The sequence below is a fragment of the Fragaria vesca genome, linkage group LG5, assembly GCF_000184155.1.
Source record: "Fragaria vesca subsp. vesca linkage group LG5, FraVesHawaii_1.0, whole genome shotgun sequence".
Taxonomy (NCBI): Eukaryota; Viridiplantae; Streptophyta; class Magnoliopsida; order Rosales; family Rosaceae; genus Fragaria; species Fragaria vesca.
Genome location: NC_020495.1, coordinates 13,319,675 through 13,344,311, shown reverse-complemented (window position 1 = coordinate 13,344,311; position 24,637 = coordinate 13,319,675). Strand labels below are relative to the sequence as shown.

The window sequence follows — 24,637 nt, the reverse complement described above, 5'->3', positions numbered from 1 at the left end:
AATTAATAATCTTAGTTCTCCGTCGTTTCCCTCTTCTCATTTTCTCTCCACTCTCCATTTCTCACGACCTCGATATTGTATTTCTAGGCAGTTCCTGGAATCAATTTTGTATTTCCGGGCAAGGCAGCAACTATTAGATAAGGCTTGGTGTTCTTAGTTTCAATACGTTCACATGTTCAACAGTAGAATATGAAGTTGTTCTACTTTTGACAAAAGGCTAATTTTTGATAAAAGGCTTTAAGCATAGTTTCTTGTACAAGAGGCTCAACACAACAACATTGGAATAATAAAATGAGGACCGAAGGCTGGGCAGGATCATCCTATTCATGTCGATCTGGGTTTTGGTTAGTCCAAAGACATCAAGAACAGAAATTGGCCTTAAATGGCATTGACTGGTCTAGTTCTGGTTCTAGCAAAATGGGTGTCGCTTCCAGACCGAGTCCAATCCTAGATGTAACTTGATAAATACAACCTTGATAAAGAGTATGTGAATACGAGAATAAATGTCTACTCATCTCATTGATATCATGACCTTTATATAGGCATTACATAGAGAATCCCTGTAAATCAAACCATCTAACATATATTCTAGTCTAATAAGGAGAAGATTCGGTCAAGACACATCATCAAGGATAGGAATGTAAATTCCTTCAACACTCCCCCTTGTGTCGCCTACCAAAATCACATGGCGCATGAATCTTGCCTCAGTAAAACCCTTGCCAAGTAAAACAAAAAAAACCTCTTAGGCAAAAACAAAAGACTTGGTTGAAAGGAAAAAGAGCACTACAACTTGAAATGTAAAACATGTGTCGTAGACACCCCCCCCCCCCCCTTTGATGTCTACATAATCAACTCCCCCTGATAATCAATCAATCAAGGAGTTCAGATAAGCGACGCATACCAATACTTCGCACATGATTCTCAAGAGTAGATTTGGGTAGAGACTTGGTAAACAAATCTGCTACATTATCCTTGGAAGTCACTTGGTTCACATGGATATTCAAAGCTGTTGCTATTGTTGTTGCTATTTGTAGAAGAACTTAGGCGAGATATGTTTAGTATTATCACCTTTGATGAATCCCAACTTCATTTGTTCAATGCATGCCGCATTGTCTTCATAGATACAAGTTGGTGCATCAGTGGTAGATGTCAATCCACTGGACTCTCGAATATGAGTTATTACAGAGCGAAGCCAAACACATTCTTTGACTGCTTCATATAATGCAATAATCTTTGAATGATTCGAGGAAGTAACAACAAGGGTTTGCTTGGTAGATCTCCAAGAAATCACCGTAGTTCCCATGGTAAACACATACCCAGTTTGGGAACGTCCTTTGTGTGGGTCTGACAAATACCCAGCATCAGCAAAACCGACTAACACATCATTCGGTGTCTCAGCATACGGGACAATGCCACATTGCGTCAATTTTGAGCTAGAAAGAGCTTTAGAAGCTTGATTTTGGTTGGGAGCTAAAATCTGCTCAATTGCGGTATTGGAAGCCCTCGAGGACGCGTAAGGGCCTTGTAGGGGCTCAGCTGCAGCGCTGCACGCGAGGGGCGCGCTAGGGGCCCGTTGCATGCTGCCTGTATAAGCAAACTGCGGTAGGGGCTCGACAAGGGTGTGCTGGGCGCTGCCTTGCGCTGCCAAGCTGCTGCCCGACATGGCAGGGGCCCTTAGGGGCTCGGCCTTGCGCTGGTATGCCGGTGGTGCTGCTATGTCGCCTCGTTAAAAACCTTGTCAAGGAACAAAAACCCTATGGGAGAAAAACTAAACCTTGATCGTAAGAGAAAAAGAGTACAACGCACCCTTCACATTTGATAGTGACATGTATGTATGTGCTAGACTCCCCCTGAAGTTCGCACCTCCCCTTAATCTTTACATCAATCATAGGGCTCTTCATGATTCTTACTAATCACGGAAGTTTCAAAAACTTAGCATGTCAATGCTCTTTAACATGTCTTCAAATGTGGCATTGGACAATGATTATCTAGATCATGCCGTATTGTCCTCAAACATGATCTTTTACACTTAGATCTGGAGGATAAGGCCGCTTGTGAACTTAAAATATAAGTTCGAGCAGGAAATCAGATTTCGGCGCAGCATGACCTTCAGTTACTAGAACAGTTGTAACTTCCTCTAGGAGATACGTATGAACAAACCGTTAAACGGTTTTGGAAACTAAACTCATTTAGCTTTCCAACCGTATATTACACAAGTTCTGGTTCATCTGGAGTTATTCACAAAGTCCCATCAAAGTTGACTGTTTTGCCAAAATCAGATTCTCGGACAGATTCGTCCTACTTTACAAAAACGGCCATAACTCACTCAATATGATAGATATGATCAAATGGTTGGTGTGATTGGAAAGTAGACACATAGACCTTTCCAATGGTACCAATTTCACCATTTTCCAGTGAGTGAGATTTCCTATACGTCCCTTGGAATTTGACCTATGAAACTTGGCAGATTCTGATTTCGCTATTGATGTGTCTTTCTTATGTAGGGATAGAATAAGCCTCAACCTTTCATATCATTAAGTATTGAAAAAGGAGTTACTGCCCATTACATTGGCATTGAGTGGGCGCATAGCTACACTCAGCTTTACAACTTTTCATAGCGAATGAGATGTCAAGTCTTTCGTATTGTGTTGAGTATATTGATGCGTCTTATTGTACTTAGATGGAAACTCTATCTCTTAACACATATTTGTCATCATGCATTAGACAAAACAACGAATCTCTCTTTAGAGCAAAGACTTTGACTAATCATGGGAGTATATGTAGGCCTTACTAGTTATAGAGCGCCTAAGCCGATTGATGGAAAATCATCATCAATACAGTCATCGAGTGTCTTATCGAGACCATGTTTTCCCAAGATCTTTTTCTTCAGATGTTGATATATATTGGCATCTCTTTATCTATCAAGAGTCCATGTAAATCCAGAATGAACACGCAAATGCATAATTCACCATATCCCTTCCAAATCAAGTAGAGTCCATGTGTGTTTCAATACATTTAGCAAACGCATGCTCCTATGGTCTGGAGCCACTTGATTCAGATGAATAAAGTCCGTTTAAGATCTTCATGTATATCTATGATCCCGTAGAGATGTTATTGTGACCACATTCATAGGCTGTATGTTCAGTTATTTGGAAACTACCAAACTGACAAAGTAATGGAGTTCAATGACATCCATTACGAAAGCATATCTTATCGTAGTCGATCTCAGTGCGTGTTAGTGAGAGACCTTGCGCCATAAGGTGAGTCTAAACTCTTGTTCTCACTACGCTATCTGACAAAGACATAGCTGATAGGGTTTAGCTTGCGGTGTCGGCATCACCTGCCTAAGGACCTATCTCTTTGTTAATACTGTATCACATCTTTCCATTTGGCCAATCAACTAAGTTGATATCCATCAACAAAGGGTGGTTCGATAGTAGATTCATTATTCCACATCCTCATGTACACTAGTGTAATACTTGTAGAGATCTCTATATGGATTGGATTTGACATTGAGGCGTCCCCCAATGATAATCACAATTCAGACTTCATGAGACGGATTTGAGTATCACTAATCAATAGATCAGGTTCTGCCAAGCTCGTTTTCTTCTTAGTGCGAGAAAGTATCGAACCTAACGGCCTTCCTCCTTTTGGGGAGCCACATGGCCTTGTGACACCAATTTTGCCACTATATGGCGTCACCATATCACCATCCATGGTGATGGCGTCAAGACCAACACCTTTTGGTCGCGCCATGTCCTCTTGATAAGACATCAATCCTTGCAGACATATTTGCAGCATGTGATCTCGTCACTTTAACACTTCAAGCATTTGAGATCAAGATGAGACTTAGTGGGGACAAACCACGACAATTCACGTCGTTTCACTTGAACATTTGTGTTCTTATCTCCCCCTAATGGCGGGAATATTGTTTCATCAAAGTGACAATCCGCAATTTAGAGGTGGATGAGATCGCCTGACAATGTTTCTACATATGCGGATTATAGGTGGATGTTCATATCCAACCTACTTATTCATCTCAAATGACCCATCATTGTGAGCAGTGGCATTGCGATTTGGCACCTAGAAATAACATCTAGCTGAGCTCAAGGATTGGAGATCTGTTTCAATTATGCAAAGCTCAAGGATTGCAATTTCGTGTCAATCCTCGTACACAGTTACGAGCTGTAGTACAAAAATATTCAATGATGATGGGTCGTAAATGAATAGTAAAGCTACATGCAACTATTGCATAGCCCAAAGACACAATAGAAAGATTGATGCACATCAATAATGTTCGAGTGACAAGCTAAAGTTGTTTAGTTGTGGCCTCGCTGAGACCGTATAGCGTGTGAACATGGGGTACAAGACACTTCAACTTATATTCCGATAAACTTATTTAAAGAATGGGTAGTGAGCCCGTAGAAGTATAAGCAGCATAAGCAGTAGATAATAATGTAACACGTGACCAGTATGTTAACACTTCAACCAACACCATAAAGCATAAAAAGGTGTCCGCAAGTTGGTTGTATCTATCTACATAGTTTGATGTAAGAATAGAATATTCACTTTTATGTCATTTAGCGTAGGAAGGTCTCACTTAATGAGCATTGCAGGGGGCCAATGAGACATCGAGGAAAAATCGATGCACCTCAATTGTTTGAGGGATTGACCGGACGGCCTCCAAGAAGTTGGAGTCGTGTTCGGGTGTCGTCAATGTCCCCCGGGAGCCGCCATTTACAACCATGGCATCACCATCATGCTTCATGATGAAGTTAGATCTCAAATGTCTTCGTTTTGAGCGGAAGAATGGATGTCCATGAGAAATTTGGACCATTATATCTCTTCCAGGATGACCGATTTGGTCAAATCAAAACCTATATGAAAGTCAGTGTCCCAAATATCATGTTTGGCGACAACATGGGATTCGATACTCGAATCGTAGTGATATACAATCCACTAAATTTACTCATGAACTTCTCTAAGATGCATTTCAGTACGCATTCATGAGAAGATATACACAAAAAAATTCTTATTCATTCTCACAATGTGTTTTCAAATGAAAACTATTAGCATGAATGTCTTTAAAGCTCAACATGGTTCGGTTGTCTCTGAATGCATAGAGGGCATATGTGACGTTGATCATGGTGCCATGAGGCATCAAGATTCAAGCTAAACTGTATCCCTGAATTGACCGGTATGATTCAAGTATTGTAGTCATAGAAGATTTACAAAAGCACAAAATCCAAAGATAATTGCCGGTTCCTTCAAAAAAGGTAGATAGGCACTCTAGTTCCACTTGAACCATTTAGAAGGATTGAAAGAAGCTACAAAAAGCTGCAATCCCGAGAGTGCATAAAAATTTCCGCGCAGAATGACCTTTGCGTACTAAAACAGCCATAACTTCTTCATTAAAATAGATATGGATGAACCGCAAAAAGTTCTAAAAACTAGACTTGTAGAGCTTTCCAATGATATAAAGCTGACTGTCTAGTTCGTTCGGAGCTGTTCACAAAGCTCAAACGAAGTTGACTGTATAGAAGGGACAGATTGCTGTTTTTCACAGATTTGGCATTGGCAAAGCTTTGAAGCTTGTGGATGGCATGTGTGCATAAGCCGAAGCCAAAATGACGTGTATATGATCAAAATCAAGTCATTTTGGTCATTCCAAGGTCGTTAACTCCATGACTAGTTAGCAAAAGGTCCTTGACATGAACATAAACTAACTCAGAGGACCTAGAGGATTCGATCATGATGATGATTGTCTGGTTTTGATAGGTTTTCAACGTCTTTTGCAAGACAGAAATTGGTTTAATAGCGTAGGGAGATCCAAAATCAAAAACTTTCGGTAACTCCAAGTCAGTATGACCAGGCATGTCTGTAGAGGGTCAGTAGTGCGAGACACATTTAAAACCACTATCTCCTTAATTTCAGACAATTCGAAGACGTCACACTGAGCTTGGATGAGTCTAGTTGAATAGTTGATGATGGAAAATCCGCTATAAGATAGAAGACTTAACCAGAAAACCCGTGGGCAATCCTCTTTGAGGATGTGGTGCCTTGAGTCATCTTCAAAGGAAGGGACCAAAATCGACACAATATGCCATATTTCTAAGGATGATCTAAGAATGTATATCTTGTTTGTAAATCAATACGAACCATGAGAGGAGAATATATAGTTTCACTTCGAAAAAATTTTCAAGGCATTCATTATTGCTAATGTGAGTACATTGAGGTCTCAAATAGACGAAGGACGTTGATATGACACCTTATTACATATAGCTTGGAAAGAAAATCAAAGTCAATATAGTCGATGACGTTAAAGTCAAGGGCAGCTAGAGCTGGATCCGAATATTTGAAATCCGCGATCATGAGGATGACGTTCTTATTCTCATATTGATTTTCCGTACCTTTTTGTATGCATTCATAATTTGAGGATGAGCTCGACAACTCCTCAACCAGTGATCTAGAGATCCATACGGTTGCATTGTTCGGAGCTGACATGAGTAGTTTTGACAAATTGGTGTCTAGACCGAAAGTGTTGCCATTAGGGCCGGCGACACCTCCCCCTATTTTCTAGACATCGGCACGGCATTTTTTGCCGTTGCCGTGACCCATATTGTTTTCCCAACACTAGGAGACAAATCCATGTACGTAAGCCAAACGTTTATCTTAATAGCGTATTTGTGATTCTCGTTTGCAACATAATGATCAAAATCAAGTCTCGTTAGTAATCCAAATCAACTTGGAGGGCCTAAAGAACTTGATAATGATCGAATCCGCTAAAAGATTATGGATCATGATGCCACAAAATTTCATCGATAATGTGTAGCCATAAAAGGGTGGTAAACAATCCATGTGACTAATAACTTAACAAGTAGAGTTACATGTACGTTTCAAGAAACGCTTCATGAGTGCATGATAACGTGATAAAGAGTATGTGAATACAAGAATAAATGTCTACTCATCTCATTGATATCATGACCTTTATATAGGCATTACATAGAGAATCCCTGTAAATCAGGGTTTGATATCTAACAGATATTCTAGTCTAATAAGGAGAATATTCGGTCAAGACACATCATTAAGAATATGAATGTAAATTCCTTCAACAAACCTTTTATTTTTATTTTTATTTTTATTTTGGCAATCAACAATCATGTAACAGTTTGCACAATAAAAATTCCTTTAAAGAAAACACAATAAAATTTATAAGATTCAGAAATTCAGTGTGAACAACAAAGAACATAGACAAAGAAGAACAAAACAACAACAAAAAGAAACTTGGAGCTTCTATTCATACCTCTAAAAACGCTACTTTAACCTTTCTTTTTTTCAAGTTAGTATTGACTTTGTCAACTCATATGAAATTACCAATAAAGATACATCAATAAAAGTTACATAAAAAAAAAAAAATTCTCAACTTACCTCCACGATTAAAGTCTTCAACCAAGAGAAAACTATCTTCTCCAAACGTAAACTCTATATACGTGAAACACTATGGAAGAAAGTGAAGATTATGTAATTGAGCAAAACATCCTTCTAGATTCTTTGTTGTACAAGGTATGAATTTCTTGTTTTTTAATTTGTTTGTTTATAAGTTCATATTTGTATACTGTGTTTCTAGGGTTGTAATTGGTGGTCTTCTCGTATACTGTGTTTCTATGGGCTATTGTTTTGTATTGTAAATGAATAGTGGAGCATTTTGACGACTAGTTTATTATTTTCAATATTCTGTCTCTGGATTTGCACCGAAAAAAATACTGGATGTATTTTCCAGAAATGGGTCATTTGATTGCAACATGTTATGAATGGATTTTGAAAGTAATATATGATTGTCAGATGCCTAAAAATCGAAGGTCTAACTACCGAATATGGAGGTATGAATAGAATCTTTAAAAAGAAAAATGTTTTTATTGACTTTATTGAATTATGGGCGTTTTGGAAAAATTAGAGAGGTGCATGTAAATAGAATTTTAGTTCTTTTTAAAAGTGAATTTGATGTCTATTAATAATGAGGTCCAAGTAACGTTTTTGAAGGTATGAATAGAAGCTCCCAAAGAAAATACATGTCCAACACACTAGATGAGAGTAGAAAAATGAAAACAACGTCTACACCAAGCTTACAAAAAGAAACATATGACTCAAGCAACAACATTCAACTAGACAAAGAGACCACTATGCCGTGAGTGAAGACAAGCCAACATGCATGACCGTGATCAAACCAAGATCAAAGAATTGGAAGATTGCACCAATTTGCACGAATCGACAAGCTAATATACAGTTCCAATTAAAGAAACCCTGACCAATTGTGATCTAGAAGCCCAAGAGAATCACAAATCCCAAATCATCTTCCCATTAGAAATCTTCTTTTGCCACAGCTTGCATCACGTCCTTCATTATCATTATTCTCAATAGTTATTAGGGCATGTTATTAGGGCCTATTTACTAACTTGGAATCATGAATCTGTATCAGCAAGGATCGGTATGAGAATATTTTATTATATTCTACTGTTTACTTACCATAAGGAATCAAAACAGGAATGAAACTAATTACGATTAATGTTGTTTACTTACCATATGAAATCATGATTAAAACTAGTTTGATTACTAAAATACACCTACAAGAAAGGAAGCTAGAATGTTTGCAATTTTTTAGGGTTGGGTAATTTGAAAATATTATAATTATGTGAGGATATTTTAGGGAGAAAAATTTGATTCTATAAGCTTGATTATGATACCCATCGCCCTCTTTTGGGTATCAGATTAGGAGGTTAATAATGAATCAATATTCCTCATAAGCAAGTGAGACCCATATTCATTCCAATCTTGGAATCAATTCCGCCACTTTCAATTTCATTCTAGGTTAGTAAACATGTCATTAGTTAAGAAAGATCTGATTAATAAGGATTGCAGTCACTACTCTAGCCGCGTTTATAATTCAACAATTCACATAATATGAATTTCAACCAGTCTCTATCAACGTTTATAATTCAACAAGGGCCACACTCCTAAATTGTAATCCACACTTTCACTTTCTTTTTTTGTTACTTTAAATTTTGTTCTTTAGTTGACTTAAATTTTGTTCTTTTTTATTACTAAATGATGATTAAAAATAGAAAATAAGAGTGTGAATTACAGTTTAAGGAACGTGGATTTCACATCCCTTCAACAATCACTAAACAAGAGTTTTATACATCTTGAATGTTCTAGTTAGATATTACCGATACATCTGTTGATTCACTAGGAGATTTTAAAGGAGTCAGTCACAAGTTCTAACTTCATCTTCAAACTCTATATGATGATAAATTAATTAAACGATATTGGCTCTTCAATACCAACTAATTTGAGGCAGAAAGGGGCCATCACTCCAATAATAATGTTTAGATGATCGATGTGAAAAGGACATGCAGGGCAGACGTGCACTAGACACTGGAGTACAGAGCGGGCATGTGTTACGTTAGAGTAGTCCAAGCAAGGACACGCCCCTAACTTCTAGAACATTGGGGTTCTTCTGTATCTAGCTAAGCTAGGGTCGGCAGTATTGTTAAATAGTCCATATCACATTTCTGTGGTGGTGACCATCGTCATCGTCATTGACTATAAAAAAAGAAAACTGAATCACATTAGTCCAGGCCATCAGCCCCAACTAGAACGCTGTCATCGTCATCCTCCTTATATCGTCGCTTTTTAACGTAGAAACTCTTTTAAGTATTGTCGCGTTTCACGTCACAAGTGCACTCCTCAATCAAGTAAATTCGTTTACATACAAACACAATTCAGATTGTTGCACCGTAAGAAGTCCGTAACACACACGCGATAACATGAAATGAAATTATTCATGTGCAGCGATGATGCAAGTGAACCAATATAAGGTTTACATTAATCAAGATTTAATAGCAGCAGCAAAATCTACGATGCGAGTGTAAGTCGGTACAACCGGACAGTATTTGAAGGCCAGCTCTTCTAGAAGGGGCGGGGCTTCTAGAAGACCCTCACCCTCGTCCTCATTTGGATCTGTCTCGGGCACACTGCGCTATCCGATTAAGAAAGAAATCAGAATCTCGCTTTTCTTTATTTGGTCTGTTTCTTTCTTCCTTGTTTGGTTGCATCATAAATATATCCAATTGACCCATTACAAAAGTCGGAAAAATTAGCTACTTGCCAAACAAACCCCCACTGTGATTTTTGTCCGCCACTATCACTCTGTCAATCTCGCCTTGTTTTATCTGCCACCTGCCACATGGCCCCTCTCTCTCTCTTCTCAATCCTACACTGCCAACTCACTCAGCTCTCTCTCTCTCTCTCTCCTTCCTCAAGTCCTCAGTCTCCTCTCTTCTCTCTACAAATAGCCTCATTTTGAATTGGATTTGAAATCCGGCGACTCTTCCTAGATCTCGGAAATCTCAGACCGCCGATCGCCGATTCCGAGAGAATGTGGAAGCTGAAGATAGCGGAGGGAGGGAGTCCATGGCTGCGGACGCTGAACAACCACGTCGGCCGCCAAGTCTGGGAGTTCGATCCCACGCTCGGAACTCCGGAGGAGCTCGAGGAGGTCGAGAAGGCTCGCGAGCACTACCGTAACCACCGCTTCGTTCACAAGCACAGCTCCGATCGCCTCATGCGCATTCAGGTATGGATTTCCAGCTCTGAAAATGATCGGTTACTTTGAATTGACTGCGTTGCTTAGTCCTGTAGATGAAGATTTTAATATTGTGATTTTGGTTAAGTTGGAGTTGAAGTTGACCGGAATTCTGGTTTGACTTATGGATTGCGTGATGGTGTGAATTTCTGAGACTATGGTATGAAAGTTTCATCTGAAGTTCTGTTTTTATTTGCGTCACGGATCTTGTGATTGATCACACACACTAGCGGTGAATCTTGTGGAAGAGTTTTCGAATCGATAGAGATGTATGATTTCTATTATTGACCTTTGTTGATCTGGTTGTTCTTTCCGAATTCAGAACAATTTGGGGTCAATGATAGTTACATTTGAGAATAATTAACTAGGATAATGGTTTTTTTTTCAGAATATTTAATTTGTGATCTGATTTTTCTGAATGGCTTCAACTTGCTTGATACTGTTTCCAGCTTAGTTGCTGTTTTTGATTTTTTTTTTTTGGATGCCACTGACTCGTGTCTTTGCCGGCCTTCCTTTTTCTTTTACTGAATTAACAAGACATTATTTTGATGCCGTTTCGTATGAATTTTCGTTCTACCAAATTGTGAGTTACTGTAGAGATTGGTTCTTCTGAGATTATAAATTCTGCCAACATGAACAACTACAAGTCAAGGTGCAACTAGATAGGGTCAGCTTTGAATTTTCTCAACTTTGTCACTGGAGTTTCGTTTTCACTAGAACTTAATTAAATCTTGTTGTCATAGACATTAATTTTCATTTTCAATGTGAAAGGGCAGACTTTGTAGAAAACTTCTTGGTGCTAGTCTTGCAGTGAAACCCATTATATGTCTAACTTGTAATACATGTTCAGCTTTCCTGGTACTCGCAACAATTCATAATCTTAGACCTTTATGCCAAATTAGAATTTCTTACAGCTATTGTTACGATTTTGGCTGTATGCTAAGTTATTTCCCTACAAGTATCAAAATTCTGTCACTTTAGTATAACCGCTTGTCTTTCCTCACCAAAAATGTAGTTTGCCAAGGAAAACCCAGTTAAGGATGTTTTACCCCAGATCAAAGTAAAGGACACAGAAGATCTGACCGACGAGACAGTTACTACTATTTTAAAAAGGGCTATAAATTTCCATTCCACACTTCAAGCGCACGATGGACATTGGCCTGGGGATTATGGAGGTCCTATGTTTCTGCTGCCTGGCCTGGTAAGTGCTGATGTTTCAAGTTGACTCCTGTGTTGTGGATAACTTGCAGTATACCAGAAACTATAATTATAATACTTATACAAAAAACGGTACTACAAAAAGAAATTACTCATTTCAACTCTTGACTCCTTTTCGTATCAAATGATAGGTTATTACTTTGTCCATCACTGGGGCACTGAATGCAGTCTTATCAGATGAGCATAGGAAGGAGATCTGTCGATACCTTTACAATCATCAGGCAAGAATTTGGATTTTATCTTTAGGTCTTACTAATCTCTTTCCCATTTATCAGAGCTTTCCTAGTGTATCAATAAATTATGCTAATTCAGAGATGTTTTAATGCAGAATGAAGATGGTGGGTGGGGTTTACACATAGAGGGCCCCAGTACCATGTTTGGTAGTGTCTTGACTTATGTTACCTTAAGGTTGCTTGGCGAAGGGGCTAAAGATGGAAAAGGAGCGATGGAGAACGGGCGTAAATGGATTTTGGACCATGGGAGTGCCACAGCAATTACATCATGGGGGAAAATGTGGCTATCAGTTCAGTACTTAACCTTCATCTTGTTGGTCTAACAAACCATCAAACCTACACTATGTTTTATACGTGAAGGACTCTATATATCGGTTATCTAGTTCAGTTGTTTGATCTCTGTTCTATTGGTGGTTGGTAATAGGTACTTGGAGCATTTGAATGGTCTGGCAATAATCCCCTGCCCCCTGAGATATGGCTTCTCCCTTACATACTCCCTATCCATCCAGGTTGTTGCTCGTCTATCCAACTTATGCAAATGAGTGTTTATGTATGTGTCATCATGTATGCATGTGTCTCTTTGATTGCTGAAAATAAGTGATATCTCCTTATCAGCTGAAAAAGAGAAATAGACAATTTCAGAAATTTTCTCTGAAGCAGCTTATAACCACATTACCTTTTTGACTTGTTATGTACAAATAGTTATGGTAATCAGGATAGCTTAGTTGGTCATATAACTTGCTTTCTCAACTGGAACCTAGATGGGTTATAAAAAGTATAGCGTAAATAATCTGTTTCAGACAGAAATTTGTTATTATTTTATAACTATCTGAGCTAATGCTGAAATACCAAGCTCTGGGACTTAAGTTGATGTCTTCCCTTTAGTGTGAGTGTGTGACATTCCTATTGCCAATCACAAACAACTATGCTGTACTCTGGTGGATTTTCCTGTGCTTCTTGAAATTTGGTTACTGTTTCAGAATGGTGATCTTTGTTCTACAAGGGAAAAATCAATTGCATTGTTATGTGCTAGCATGGTTTCTGTTCAGTTGAAATGAAGTTGCATTGCGCATCATATGGTGTGATCTTGTTCTAAACATTCAACTGAAGATTTCTTGTGGGCCGTGGCATATGTGGGATAATTGCTTTGATCTTTAAAAATCTCCATAGCAGAGAAATTGATTTACTTTACTCTGCAGGAAGGATGTGGTGTCATTGCCGCATGGTCTATTTGCCAATGTCTTACTTGTATGGAAAGCGGTTTGTTGGTCCAATCACACCAACAGTTTTGTCTTTGAGGAAAGAGCTTTTTAATGTCCCCTATCATGAAATAGATTGGAACCAGGCGCGGAACGAGTGTGCAAAGGTTGGTCAATTGACATCAGACTAAAGCAATAATTTTGTTTTAATAAACCGTGGAGAAAATAAAATATTTGCCAATGTCAATAGAATATGCTGTGATTATTGCTATGTTCCACATTTTGTAGATGCAAGATGCCCTCAAGTATAGTTGTTATTCTTACTCTTTTTTCTTTTTATTTTATTTTTTATTTTTTTATTTTTATTTTTTATGTTATGAGCGGGTAGTACTCGGTTCTATTTATATGGTACATATGAATTCAAGGTACTTGATGTTCTTCTTGTATTCAAATACCTCGGGTTACAGTCAGCAGATTTCAGATCCCAATTATCTTTGTTCGATAAATTTACAGTTTAATCATGATTTTCTAAAGAAAGTGCATTGCATTATTGTTGCAGGAGGATTTGTACTATCCACATCCCCTTGTACAAGACATACTTTGGACCTCTCTTCATAAGGCTGTTGAACCAGTCTTGATGCATTGGCCTGGAAAGAAGTTGAGAGAAAAGGCTCTGAAAACCGCAATTGAGCACATACACTACGAAGATGAGAATACTCGTTACATTTGCATTGGGCCTGTGAATAAGGTATGTAACCAAGCATTTCACTTGCACACAAACTTGTGGAATAATGTTTCGTCTATTAAGGGGAGTGGACGTAATCTACTGAGTCTTGCCACTTATACCATATTGGAAGACTGGATCTGTAGGAAGCAGGAAAATAGTTGTAGGCATGGAAAGGGTGGTAAAGAGAAGGATGTGAGGATTTCCTGAAGAGTATGGATAATATATATATGTATATGCATATATATAATAAGACCCTTTATTTGCCCATCAGTTCAACTGGGATAATGTAACGAGTTTGTAACAATTTTTATTCCTTGCACTCCTACCATGAGTGCATAGGTTTGAGAGGTTTTCAGGGGAATAAAATCCACCCTATTTTCTGTTTTAACCCATCCCTTTACCACTTGACAGACCTCCTCCTTTTCCATCCCTTTATCCCCTCCCCCTTTATTCTCCTTCCAAAGTTGGTGTTAAGTGATATCAACAATTTTAGTTGGATTCTCTTGATTGACTATATTATCAGTTGGGTTCTAAAATGCCTTCTATGATCTCCATCTTTTGTTTTTCAATTTCGTCTTGGACTGAATGCTGATGTCCATTCTAATTTGCCATTTTCCTGGATGACTTTTGAAATTGATTTTTACTAATTAATTTCCTCTCAGTGATGTGTATGTTTAGATTGCCAGAATACACTATGCACTCCTCTGGTCACATTTTTGTATATTTCAGTTAGAGTTTACTAACTTTGAGTTGCAGGTGTTAAATATGCTATGTTGTTGGGTGGAAGATCCGAATTCAGAGGCTTTCAAGTTGCATATTCCAAGAATCTATGATTATCTCTGGATTGCTGAAGATGGCATGAAAATGCAGGTAGAAATTCTGCAATCTCTTCAAACAATATGTGACGAGGGAAACCATAATGATCCCTTATATGCTCTAGACACTACGGCTTATTCTGTTACAATAAATTCTCCGTCCTCTTATTTATAAATCTGAAAGTTTCCAAGTGTTTGGTGGTCTATGACTTGCGTCATAGTGTTTGTTGGTTTATGGAAATTGTTTCGTAGCCATCCATCAAACACCAAGATTATTTTGGTTAGTGCGTGTCCATTGGAACATTCAAGCCGTTCAAAATGCTCATTGAAAATTTTGCCATGACTTTATATTACCACAGTTAAACAACTTCTGTTCATAACTTTTCTATTCTGACCTATATGTAATAACGATTGTAGGGGTATAATGGAAGCCAGTTATGGGACACTGCTTTCGCAGTTCAAGCAATCGTATCAACCAACCTTGTTGAAGAGTATAGTTCAACTCTAAGAAAGGGACATAAATTCATAAAAGATTCACAGGTAGAGTTTTTTGTGCATCAGAATCTGTTTTGCTTCTTTGTATCATGTATTTTAATGTTTTCACTATCTCTCTAATTGAGACTGTTATTCTATCAAGGTTTTAGAAAATTGCCCAGGTGATCTCGACGATTGGTATCGCCACATTTCAAAGGGAGCTTGGCCTTTCTCTACTGGCGATCACGGATGGCCTATCTCAGACTGCACAGCAGAAGGGCTGAAAGTAAGTATTGATGGAATTGAATATATTGCATTTGTCTATTTTATTGTTCACTATTTTTAATTCTTACCTTTTGCAGGCTGTTCTAGTCCTGTCAAAAATTCCATCAGAAATTGTCGGTGAACCCCTAGATGCGAATCGGTTGTATGACGCTGTCAATGTCATACTCTCATTACAGGTTAGGCAGACCATAATAAGAAGTAGAAACCGTGTTGATTTCAACCACACCATTCACAATAATTGCTAACAGCTATTTTTTTCATTTAAAATTAACCTGATTGCAGAATGGGGATGGTGGCTTTGCGACATACGAACTCACAAGATCCTACAGATGGTTGGAGGTAGCCTCATCTTTTATGATTCTACATTGTTTTCACTGCTCTCTATGACTTTACTCGGTTCTAATAGAATTGTGTAGGGCACTCAGTGTGAGGCCTGTTATAATATCCCCCCTCTAGCAAGTGTTGACATTCTCTTAAATAGGATCTTCAATAACCTATCCAGTTGTGCTTATTTCCCATCTTAATCTTATTTGGAAAGATAAGTAGAATTTGTCTGATCGTATTCTTCAAAACATCTATCTAGACAAGATAGGCTATGCTCCGTGTGCAATGCCATCTTATTACCTGTTGTTAATAAGCAAATGATAGTAAAACCACAACAAATTAAAAGGTATCTTTAATTATCAATATATAGGAGAAGATCCTCACAGAGAGCTAATATATTAAATATGTAAACCATTCCAACTTTCACATCCCTTCAGTTCACCTGGGTGATAGCACGGATTTCATCTTATAGTATTGTCTTTCAGATCAGCAGATGTAGATCATCTTGTCATCATTAATGTGGAAACTTATTCTGTCTTTTCTTCTAGAATGTTGGGCAGTTATTGCATGTGACACAAACCATTAGATTTCTGAAGGAAGCCTTTCTTTCTTTTTGCCCAAAATTATTAGAACTTTTTGCAACAATTTATGTGTTTCAACAGTAACACTTCCAGAAATAATGGGGCCCTAATGCATTTCTCTGTTATTTCTTTCCAGTTGATCAATCCTGCTGAGACATTTGGTGACATTGTTATTGATTATCCGTAAGATATCAGCACCTTCAACTGCTTTAGTTACTAATTTAATGTAACTCTTCTATTGTGTTTCCAATTTTTTTATTGTGTTGGTACTTATTTCGTGTCTCTGTAGATATGTTGAATGTACCTCAGCTGCTATTCAAGCTCTGGCATCATTTAAAAAATTATATCCTGGTCATCGGCCACGAGAAATAGAACAGTGCATCAAGAAGGGAGTTGAGTTTATAGAGAAGATACAAGAGTCTGATGGCTCATGGTATGCTACTGCTTTTAATATTCTATAAGCTCCTTCTAGATGTTATATATTCTCAAATGTATCATTTTCAAGATTTTCTGCGCCAGCATGCAAGTGCAACTAAGTGTGAGAATTTAGGATTTGCTGATGCTTTACAAAATATAAGGCGTCCAGTATAATCATGCCTTTCCAAAATTTCTGAGCAGGTATGGTTCTTGGGGTGTTTGCTTCACTTATGGTACATGGTTTGGGGTAAAAGGGTTGGTCGCAGCTGGAATGAACTACAACAATAGCTCTAGCATTCGTAAAGCTTGTGATTTTCTGCTATCCAAACAGCTTGATTCGGGTGGCTGGGCAGAGAGTTATCTTTCATGCCAAAACAAGGTTAGGTCTTTCTAATCCACATCTTTCTTATGTGTTAAATATATACAGATACTTTTTATATGTTGCTTCAGCAATTCTGAATTATTGTAGTCTCACTTTAACACTGTTTTATGCGTTATTTAGCTCTCAATCCCTTTGTACTGTCATTTCTTTAAGATATATTAAGGCATTTTTCTCCCCTGATCCTGGTTACCCTTAACTAAGTATGTCAGTCCTCTCATGTCTCTTGTGTGCTCAAATCCCCAAATCTTTCGTTGCATGGAGCATACATATTGATCTTACTAATAGTCTCGTAGAATACTATTCTAGCAGCATCATAATATTCTTTAAAAGGACATTTGGATGGTGGTACTCTATGGACATGTTTCCGAAAGATTTAAATTTCTCCAGTTGGACATTATTTTTAAGCGCTTTCAGTTGGTTTAATGTATGTTGAGCAACCTTAATATATGTGTATAAAATGTGTCTTACAAATAATTTAATAAAAATAGCATCTGTCCTTCTGATCATCGGTGTGTGATAATTTTAGGCAGTGATTTAAAATAAACGTGCTCATAAAGGCACCTCTGAGGTGATATTACTTAATAGGCGCCCGTAATAATTTTTTTCCATGTTATAATGTTTCATGTCTTTTGGCATTCTAAATCTCTGTCCTTGTAGGAGTACACAAATCTTAAGGGGAATAGGTCTCATGTGGTAAACACTGGATGGGCTATGTTAGCTCTTATTGATGCCGGGCAGGTAATGTATTTGTGTTTACTTAAATACATGATGTAGTCGCATATTACATAGGTTGTTCTCATTTGCTGATAAGCAGTCCGCGGATTGGGATAGCACATACATGACTTTACTGTTCAAACTCATAGTAGATTAACAGCATTATATTAGACAATATAAGCCGTATTTATCTAACAGTTATACAGCCATTCTCCAATCTCATTGATCATCAAAGAAAGGCTCTTTGAAATTGAACTCAATTGCAATGCCTAATATGACCATTTGTCCCAAGAAATCTAATTCTCATTATTCCCTAGAAATTCTGCCTTTGAACACAACTCTACAAAAGCTTTTATGCTCTTCCCTCCACCCATATTTGCATCATTTTATTTTAAATCAATGCTGATATGGACTTTTGTGCACTGATTTACTTTTGCAATCTTCTTACTGCGTTACTCTGACATGTTGGAGCAGGCTGAAAGAGATCCAACACCATTGCACCGTGGGGCTAGATGTTTGATAAATTCTCAAATGGAGAATGGAGATTTTCCTCAGGAGGTACTTCACTGTCATTAACAATACTATTTAGAATAAATAACTCGAGAACAAATGGTCTTGAGACCCTGGTTTTATGCATGCTTCATGGCTTTTTTAGCCTTTTGTATTCTAATGAGAAATTGGGAGCAAGACAAGATCTTCACATGTTGGGGTTGGGATGTAACTTTTGGAAAGTAATGAAATAGTTAAAGTTGCAATATCAGTTGAACAAATGAGTTCATATTTTATCTAATCCTCATAGTGTTGAATAGCTGACACATTTATTTCCTTGGGATCTCTATTGCCTTCGGGATTGATCATAGTTCAATGCTTTGATGATTCACTTTCTGAATTTCTTATTCATAGCATGCACAAAATATTAGAAATCTCCTCATTCTATAGATACTAAATCAAGGATGAATTACTCACCATTTCAGTTTAAATGTCAGAATAATTTTTATTTATTTTTGTGTTGTAAAATTATGTGAACATCTTTTATATAGTACACTCTTAAACTATTTGCATTATTGATTTACTATACTTGGGTATTTCTCTGTTATATTGCATAGAATTTATTGCTTTACAGTGGTGATTTATATTCTTTCTATGTTGGTCTGATGCCTACCCTTAGATTAGCATTGTGAATTGAAATCTCAAAAGTGTGAAATACTACGAAATTGTGTTATGACCTTTCCTTAAATATCGTTGTACAGGAAATCATGGGTGTCTTCAACCGGAACTGTATGATCGCCTATTCTGCATACAGAAACATATTCCCCATATGGGCATTGGGAGAATACCGCTGCAGGGTGTTGGGATCTTCATGAGCCATACATTTGTAAAACGTCATCAAATCACCCAGCGTATTTCACTGGTTCAGTGACCCTTTGTAAGCTACACATTACAAGCTGCTCAATCAAATTTCGAAGTGGTCACTCAAAGCTACCTCTTTCATGAATCCAGCCCCATTTAATTGTGGTTGGCTTGTATTCCACTTATGAAGAGGTTTAATATGCATGACGAATCAACACCTTGTTTGGTCCTTGACTCCTTGTTTATCTTTTGGCAAGAACAATCGATCCCCAATGTAAATTAGCAGTTGCTTCGGGTACACTTTTTTGAATATAGTACTTCCATTCGGGATTGCTGACTTCTGAATGTCACCTTCCAGAATAAACTGTCATCAGGAAAAATGTCTCGGTCCTCGGACAAGTTCTTTACAATGGAACTTTTCAGAAAGGAATTCATCTCAATTTTTGCAGTTTCTTATTCTGTTCTGTACTTTTGGTTGCAGAACATGTAGTTTTGCTCTCAGAAATTATATGGAGTGGAGTTTCTTGACCACAAAGAGAATGTTCCACCGATGTGCCCCATGTTTAATACCAATACCTGGCAATCTCACCTAACGGGCAGATCCGTCCCACAGGAGAGTATAGAAAAGGGGGGAAAAGAGTAGCATTTGAACACTTGCCTATTGTTTGTGGCAGTCATACAAAGCTTCAAAGTATTAAAAACTACTTTTTATAAAGTTACCAAACGATATGAAATCTAAAAAGTTTAGATAAAAGCTGTTTTATTTATTTATTTATTATTTTTTTTGTTTTTGTTTTATAAGCAACAATCCGAACAGTGGCCTAATGTGGTTTTAGATGCTGTTACTACAGAACTTCAAAGAGTTTTTTTTTTTTTGGTTGTTGATCAAATGCTACAATTAAGCTATAGCAAGTAAATCTCTTAACGACTTAACCACTCACTAAGTATCAAAAAAACTTCTCGCTATGTCACTAGATCAAAACGGTATTGGGCAAACCAATATGTTACAAAATAAATACCTCTACTCCTGATGGCTATTATGAGGAAGTAGACACTGAATTTCCTTATGACCCTGGGAACTTGCAGTGGATGTAACAAGGAAACTGTTGCAAAACCATGCATAAGTTTCTCTTAAGTAATAAACCGATGTGTCTTCTGTCACCAGTTTTACACCACTTGATAGACACTTGTGTGCCAATATATCATGAAATATGCTTTTCTTTGATATTTATTTTCAATTCCTCAACAATGGTGTTCATTATTTATTTGTCCACGTTACAAGAAAATTTGACTGTACATTTATATCAGATCTAGACCGACTCCATGCATAAGTAGATTATCTTGACTCGATCTCAAATTAGCCTACCTCTATTTGAGCAAGTTCACTTTTGTATTGAACTAGTCTACTTAATATAGGTGCATTAAAGTCCCGTAGACAAACCCAATGTGGCGTCGAAATCTTTAGGTATTATTTAGCTAGTGAGTTTGGATATCTTGGAAATCATTAGATTTGGTTTCGTGTAAGAAACAAAAATACTCTCTGAAAATCTGTTGAACTTGGCTCAAATGATGCCATTTTTCACATTCCCGGCCTTGGACAGCCACCATTCAAGAGGAACTTGCAACCGAAAAGGAATGTTTGGAAATGGAAGAGGTCAAATTCTATGTCAACTTTGCAGAATGAGCCGGTTGTTGTGATAAAAGCTTAACTTCTTGCATGTAATTGTGTGTGTGTGTGAAAGATATGAGATATGTACCGTACAGTCTAATCACCCACAACACCACTTAGTAAAGAGAACCTCTATAACAAGAGATCATTTCTGCAGATTGATGATTGCTTAGAAGATCATCCGACGCCTTTCAAAATTAGTGGTGTCTCACCTACAGGAACTCTAAGACCTCATTATTTCTTTCCATCCCTTTTCCCATTAAAAGGCCTCTAGAATCCTTGAGATTCTTTGAAACTTTCTGTAGGGGGTAATGATGGTACTATCGGTGCTACAGTGACCAACACGCTTCCATTTACGTCTACAAGGACAAAGAGAGTTCTTCAACCCAATGCTGATGCCTCTTAGTCTTTGATCAAATGAAAATTTCCATTAGTTTCGGGTTTTCAGGTCATCTGTGTCTGATAATGTACATAGTCCACCTCTGTTGTGGAGTATGATGCAGACGAAGCGTACTCTTAATTTTCCTAATGTAATATGTCAATCTTTCAAAGCAGTCAAGAGCACTGTGTGGGAACTATGGGTATATATGCTCCGGTGATATTCAAGTGTTCTCTTCTTTCTTGCAGGTCTTATATGAGCAACAAGGTATATAACAAGAGTAGTAATAATATCTCTTTCCCAGCCATGTGTGAAGAGCAGGACTTTGAAACTTTACTAGATCCTAGACCAGATATCCTTGTTTTATAGCTGTCATGTTCCTTTCCAGCTGCATTTTGCAGAGAACCATGCTTTCAATCTGGTAGTTTCTTTGATAATGGAAGCTCAGGCTCATGTTGCCTGAAACCTCAAGAGTTCCTGTATGGTGGATTTTGAAGGAAACTATGAATTACAGTGCTAAGTTACTGGAATCACTTTGACATCCTATTTGACAAGGTTCATGGTTCCAGCAGAGGAATTTGTCTTTGATAGTAACTTATACTACTCTTTTGATGCTGGATGACTTTATTTCTTCAGGTTGAGAGAATCTGTTGACTGCATTAAGTCATTAACTGAAGCCAAACCTTATATTCACAAATCACTATAGACAACAGATATTAAGGTTCAAGTATATACATTAGGTGCTGAATACTTTATGCTTTGATATTCTTTAACTGGTATATATATTGACAGGTTTTTTTGTCTTCCTTCTAATTGCAGTGCTTTCTCAATGTACATTCATGGTTCCCAGCAGACTTGGCTTGAAAGGTGATCTTTATCGAGTACACCCCCACAGTGACTTTAGGATAAATGCAGGAGACAAGAAATGGAAGCACTTTTATGTGATCAAGATGGTGGTGATATTGTTTTTCCTGGTCATATAAGTTTTATTTGTTATTGATATGGTACCTAGTTCAGGATTTTGGTTTTGATATATCCTATCTCCTTCAAAATACTCTTTGGAACTTATATTTTATCTTCGATTTTCAGGATAAGTTTTTCTTAGCTCTTCCCTAAAAATAAAAAATAAAAAAAATAAAAATGAAAAACTTGGGCATTGCAATGTCAGAGACTTACACTATGCTTTTTCTGTAGATAAACTAAACATTAATCGAGACACGAGTTTCAGGGGAACTGATTAGAGAGAAGATCATGTGTTTTCATCAATTTCATTTCTGCTAATAACTTGCTATATGTTAAATCAATAGAGGCACAAGTTATGTGAAGCTAACTTTTTGTTTTTGTACAGGCACATAATCGTACAACTGAATGATTTAGATTACAAATAATTTCAAATCTGCTACACTTTGTGCAACAATAGAATAACATAAGACTATTTATACTGGTGTTAAGCTGATGAAGACTCTTGTTTGTCTGCAGGTTCCAACCACTTCCACACAGAGAGTCCACCAGTTTCATCCCCAGTGAAGAATAGTCCTCCAGAGCCTATTTGAATAGCCTGAACTTCTCGTTTTGCAAATAACTTTCCTCTCTCATCAAAGGATGGCAAATCATACATGCGGACAGAGTTGTCTTTTGATGAGCAAAAGAGGAGTGGTTGATCTTCACCATCATGCATTCCAGAGAGAGCAAGAAGACCGTCTTCTTCAGTGTGAGTATAGATTTCTTCAATCTTGCCTCCTTCACTCATACTCCACGCCTTAATCGTGTGGTCTAAGGAGCATGATATCAGACATGTACTCCAAGTTATGAGAGACGTCACGGTATCAGAATGCCCATTAAGAGTCATAGCACACTCTAAAGTATCCAGATTCCACACCCTTATTGTATAGTCCACAGAACCAGTGTAGAGTCTTATACTTCCAACCCTTAAAGAAACCACAGCACCAGTGTGTCCGCTGAGAGCTTGATGAGGGTGGAATGGATTGGCTTTAGTATCGGAACAGACTATCCCTTTCCACACATATATCACACCTTCCTCTGTCCCAGCGAACACCATGTCATTCTCAACCTCCATGGCATGGACTTGACCAACAGGTCCTGCAAGTGTGAATTCAGTATTACACTCGGTGTTCCACGCCTTGACGAGATTGGAAGCACCACAAAAAACCCAAACACCTTTACTGATCAAGCAGCCTGCTTCAGCACCAAGATTGATCACCTTGCTGCATTGACCAGTGTTGCAGTCCCAAACCCTAACGGTTCCGTCTTTGGCAGCAGAATAGAGACAGCTACTGTTATCCGTAAGCGCAATTCCGGTGATCCCCTTCTTATGGCCTTGGAAGCCATCTCCGCGGAACCAAGCGTGCAAATAAGGGCACCTTTCGCCTTTGACACACTTGCCATCTGCCCAGAACTTACAGACTCTTTCAGCCTTGGCTTTCTCTTGAGAAATAACAGGAGGAGACTTTTGTGCTGGGTGTAGGTACGGGCATCGTTTATTCATGCATCTGGACATCGCCCAGAACTTGCAGACGGTTTGGGACATGGTTGAGTTGGCCAAGGAAACAACCCAAACTGAATCGGGGGAATCGGTCGGAGAAGAAAACGTAGAGAAAATCGGGGGAAGTGGGATAGGATCAGGGAGCCGGAAACCCCTATTAATAGACGGAATTGTAAATCCTAATTAAGAAAGGGAACTATGGAAAAGCGCGTCTAAGGGTATATCCTAATGAAATCTACATATATTTTTATTTTTTTATCAATAATTCTATTTACGTTATTTTTTTCATTCTTAAAAAAAATATTACAGCTTTTTTTTTCTTTAAATAAAAAAATTATCAAGCAATTCACATACCCTAGCCAACATATGTCATGTCAGTTAACCTCCTTAACCATAACCAACTAGAACGCGGCTCAATATAAAAAAAAAAAAAAACTAGATTATAGCTCATTGTATTATAGCTTAAATTATGTATTACGAACTGATAATCAAAACTAACGTGGTTCTTTGTACAATTTTTTTGTTTTTTAAATTTAGTTTTTTGGAGGTTCTAGTTAGACTTCCAAATTTGTTGTGTGTACCTTCCTTACTTAATATACCTCAATTTCATTTTTTCATATATTAAAAACCAAGTTAAATTTTGACACCAAAAATTTTATCTTTAAAAACAGTTTTGTCCTTCGGTTTTCAAATTAAATCAGTATATAAGTTAAGTATGATAGTCA

The 24,637-nt window shown here is 37.7% G+C and overlaps 2 protein-coding genes across 2 annotated transcripts; one reads left to right on the top strand and one right to left on the bottom strand.

Annotated features, from left to right (window-relative positions):
* Positions 1-10,435: 10,435 nt before the first annotated feature.
* LOC101303328 (cycloartenol synthase-like) lies at positions 10,436-19,811 on the top strand. The gene is made up of 18 exons (XM_004299708.1): positions 10,436-10,633; positions 11,658-11,843; positions 11,992-12,081; positions 12,189-12,383; positions 12,518-12,602; positions 13,293-13,459; positions 13,852-14,040; positions 14,776-14,889; positions 15,252-15,374; positions 15,472-15,594; positions 15,671-15,769; positions 15,876-15,932; positions 16,635-16,681; positions 16,788-16,931; positions 17,117-17,294; positions 17,955-18,035; positions 18,486-18,569; positions 19,262-19,811. Exons 1-18 carry the CDS (start codon positions 10,436-10,438, stop codon positions 19,373-19,375), a joined length of 2,274 nt encoding a protein of 757 aa, XP_004299756.1. The 3' UTR covers positions 19,376-19,811.
* A 3,045-nt stretch (positions 19,812-22,856) lies between these two features.
* On the bottom strand, positions 22,857-23,957 carry LOC101293983 (zinc finger CCCH domain-containing protein 48-like). Its single transcript, XM_004301342.1, has one exon. It carries the CDS (start codon positions 23,955-23,957, stop codon positions 22,857-22,859), a length of 1,101 nt encoding a protein of 366 aa, XP_004301390.1.
* Between the last annotated feature and the right edge of the window lie 680 nt (positions 23,958-24,637).

Excerpts from the sequence above, each read along its gene's own strand:
- LOC101303328 (XM_004299708.1), top strand. The coding sequence starts at position 10,436 with ATGTGGAAGCTGAAGATAGCGGAGGGAGGGAGTCCATGGCTGCGGACG. Across the intron at positions 14,041-14,775 it reads GCATTGGGCCTGTGAATAAG|GTGTTAAATATGCTATGTTG; the intron begins GTATGTAACCAA and ends TTTGAGTTGCAG. Across the intron at positions 15,595-15,670 it reads GCACAGCAGAAGGGCTGAAA|GCTGTTCTAGTCCTGTCAAA; the intron begins GTAAGTATTGAT and ends TACCTTTTGCAG.
- LOC101293983 (XM_004301342.1), bottom strand. The coding sequence starts at position 23,957 with ATGTCCCAAACCGTCTGCAAGTTCTGGGCGATGTCCAGATGCATGAAT.